Genomic DNA, 3,732 nt, shown 5'->3' with positions numbered 1-3,732 from the left:
GGCGTCGCGGAGGTACGGTCAATTTGCATGTTTCTCTTTTATTATTGTAGATTGTCTCTGTGCCTCTGTGCTTTTCCAAGGGTCATGCCTTGGTACCTGTACAATACTGGGAGCTTGTCAGAAGCAGGAATATTAACCAATTCAGATTTGGGTTCCTGGTTCACTGCAGTTAATGGCATATTGTAGATGTTCAGGAAATGTTTACATACTTAAAGTGAAAGTCACTCTGAAGAAGAGCTCTTTCAGGTTCTAGAAAAATACCTTATAGCAAAATTTGACTTGAATTATGACCATCTCCATTATGGAATTCTCAGCCCCAGGATACCAAGACTGTGTAACAATTTCAGTACTAGACATTTTATATCCATTACTCAAGAGATATAATACATTTAATAGATAAAACCGAAGCTCAGAAAGCGAGATGACTTGCCAGGGCGTCATATTTAGGTATTTGTAAGAACCCTGATTCTGAAGGTAGTACTGCATTCTGCTCTTCATTTGTGCCCCCATTGTGACAACCTTTGATGCCTTCGGGGTACTAAATATCCTGGTCAAGAAGTATCTGATTTCCCTAAAAGAAGAAATAATGAATCAGATACAGACCCAGGACTACCTTTCCTCTCGTAACCTTCCTTGCAGCTGACCTCAGATCTGCTTTTTGTTTCTAGGTATACAGGCAGCACGTGGAACTGTGCCGGATGGAGGGGCTCCCCTACCCCACCATGTCAGAGACCATGGCAGTGTGCTCTCGCCTGGGCTCCTGCCGCCTCCTCCTCGTGGAGCCCAGCAGGAATGACCTGCTCCTTCGCGTGCGGCTCAACATCAGCCAGGGGGATGTGCTGTACGCCCTGAAGGAAGAGTGAAGAGCTTCACAAGGAAGGACTGTGAGCTGATTTTGAAGAACCGGATTTTATTTTTCTAAGCACATGGACTTTTTGTGGCAAAATATAATGAAGGGAAATGACTACCATGTAGTTTGGAATTTTCTTTTAAATAATTTGATTTTTCCAGAGTGTTTGGGAAATTTCTAGTCATTCCAAACATCAGATTATAAAACCAAATAAAACCTCTCTCTGACTTTTATTTCTGTTAGTAGCCCCACCATTTATTTAATGGTAACATGCCATGTATATCAATATCTGCACACAATTATTTGAATTGGTGTAAAATAGTCTGGGGAAATATGTAAGAAATTGGTTATATTGGGTGCCCCTGGGAAAGAAATGGATGGCTATGATCAGGAGTTACAAAAAGACTTTCACTGTATTTCATGTATCTTTTTAACTTTTGAGCAATGTGAATGAAACAAACTTAGTTTACAAAAAAGAAATGCTGGAAGTAATATCAGTAATAAAGAATCCCTGGCAATGAATAGATAGAAAATGTACATTTAAAAAAGGTACCATATATCATAAAAACAAATATTTAAATGAAAAAGACTTAGATGGCACAGAAAATATAAGGTGTCTAGGAATAAAGCTAATAAAGAGATGTAATTAATCTCTAAATAGAAATCAATTCCAATCAAAATCTTGGCAGGGTTTTTTTGTATAACGTTGCAAGTTAATTCTAATATTTATTTGGAAACCAACAATGGGACAAACTGACATCTAAAGCTTCCCCATGAGAAACACACATCACCCATGTAATAATAGTCCTGCCAGAAATGTTTGACCTAAGTATTGAGAAAATAATAAGCTAAATCAAAATTGAGGAGAAAATACTCTACAAAGCAACTTTTCCTTTTTAAAAATGTCAATATCACAAAAGACAAAAACAAAATGGAGGAATTATTCTAAACTAAAGGAAAATAGAGAAATGAGAGCTAATTGTACTGTGAGTTTTGATTGGGTTGTATATTTAAGAGATGCAAATAATTACATGCATTGTGGACTACAGTAATATTAGTTAATAAGTATGAGGTAAAGGTTAAATTTTGTGAGTGATAAATAGTGTAGGAGAATCTCTATATGAACAACTGGAATCCAAATGCACCACTGATGGGAGTGTAAACAAACAAATACTTTGTAGATAATTTGGTATTTAGTCTGGAAAATGGAAATCATATGAGGCAGCAATTCCACTCCTAGGTATATACCATAGAAAAGCACGTGTACCCTAGGAGTTGTATACAAGAATGTTCATAGTACTATAATGGCAAGGCATTGGAAAAGTAAATTATTTTCATACTATGAAATGCCATACAGAAATGAAAAATAATTAGATAAATTGCAAGTGTCAAATGTGGATGAATCTTACAAATAGAGTTGAGCAGATAAGTTGAAGAATATATGTGGTGATAACAATGATATAATGTTAAAGCTTGGAAAAATATAAGGATTATTTAAGGGCATTTACATACATAGTAGAAATAAAGAGAAATGCTCAAGAATAACTCAGGAGAGTAGGTAGCTCTTTAGGAAAGTCTGGCACCATGATAGGTGTATAGGTGGTTTCAACTATATTATTGTGCTATTTTTTTCTTAAACTTGTGATTGGTACTCATGTTAATTCACATCAGGAATAGGAACTATTTTTATTGAATGCCTACTATGTATAATGCATTGCTTTAGACACGGGATAACTTAAAGGACAGTGGAGCTTGCATTCTAGCAAATGTGAAACACTGTATACCTTTGATGATATATTAAATATCTACCTAATAAAAGAGTAACATGCTAATTGACTGTACTTCACGACACCCATCAGCCAATCAGGAGTATGCAAATTAACCCAACAAAGATGGGTTAATTTGCATATGCAGGCCAGGGGCGGGGCAGGACGCTTGCGTCATCGCCGTGGCGACAACACTGGCATTCTGCACCACCCCAGCCACTCCGGGCCTCTGGGCAGTGTGGGAAAGGCAGAAAGGTGGCTCCGAGCCATAGCGGAAAGGCGGCTCCAGCCAGAACAAAGGTGGTGCCGGCAGCCAGGGGAAGGAAGGCCCATTCTTGCATGAATCTTTGTGCATCGGGCCCCTGTAGATAGATCGATAGACAGATAGATAGACAGACATATATCTATCTTAATAATAAAAGCCCAGGATTGTAACGACCGCTCACGACCAAATGCTGACCATCCGGAAGTCAGCATTGGGTTGTCCAGCTGCAGCCTGGTGACCCAGCACTGACTGCCCAGGTGGCTAAGACCCAGAAAGTGAGTCAGTGTCTGATCTTCAGCCTCAGTGGAAGCTGTTGATCAGTGTACTTACCTCTCTCTTTCTCTCCCTCTTTCTTTCTGATCTTTGCCAGCAGCCAGGCTTTTCTTTCTCTCCCAGCCTCTTGATCAAGCACAGAAATAGGCCTGGAGATGCTGACTGGCATAGGAACCAACCAATCAGAACCAAAGGTGGGTGCTGTGGGGAACCAATGGCTGCCTAGGAGGCGGAGCTTCTAATGCTGACTGGCATAGGAACCAACCAATGAGAACCAAATCTGGGTGCTGTGGGGAGCCAATGGCTGCCTAGGAGACAGAGCTTTTGACGCTGACTGGCATAGGAACCGACCAATCAGAACCAAAGGTGGGTGCTGTGGGGAACCAATGGCTGCCTAGGAGGTGGAACTTTTGACGCTGACTGGCATAGGAACCGACCAATCAGAACCAAATTGGCCAGCAGAGGAGGACAGTTGGGGGCAACATCAGGCCTGCAGGAGAGGGCCATTGAGGGCGAGATCATGCTGGCAGGGGAGGGCAGTTGGGGGCAACCAGGTCAGCAGGGGAGGGCAGTTAGGG

At 40.9% G+C, this 3,732-nt stretch overlaps 1 protein-coding gene across 1 annotated transcript in view; it reads left to right on the top strand.

Moving 5' to 3' along the window:
* Positions 1–2,617, top strand: part of ORC1 (origin recognition complex subunit 1) — a 29,223-nt gene extending 26,606 nt beyond the window's left edge. The window contains exon 18 of the mRNA XM_079776913.1: positions 669–2,617. Coding sequence (XP_079633039.1) covers positions 669–863 — 195 coding nt within the window. The 3' untranslated portion in view covers positions 864–2,617. The remainder of the gene's footprint in view (positions 1–668) is intronic.
* The last annotated feature ends 1,115 nt before the right edge of the window (positions 2,618–3,732 follow it).

The sequence above is a fragment of the Cnephaeus nilssonii genome (genome assembly GCF_951640355.1).
Source record: "Cnephaeus nilssonii genome assembly, chromosome: 7".
NCBI lineage: Eukaryota > Metazoa > Chordata > Mammalia > Chiroptera > Vespertilionidae > Cnephaeus > Cnephaeus nilssonii.
This window is presented reverse-complemented; position numbering and strand designations above follow the sequence as displayed.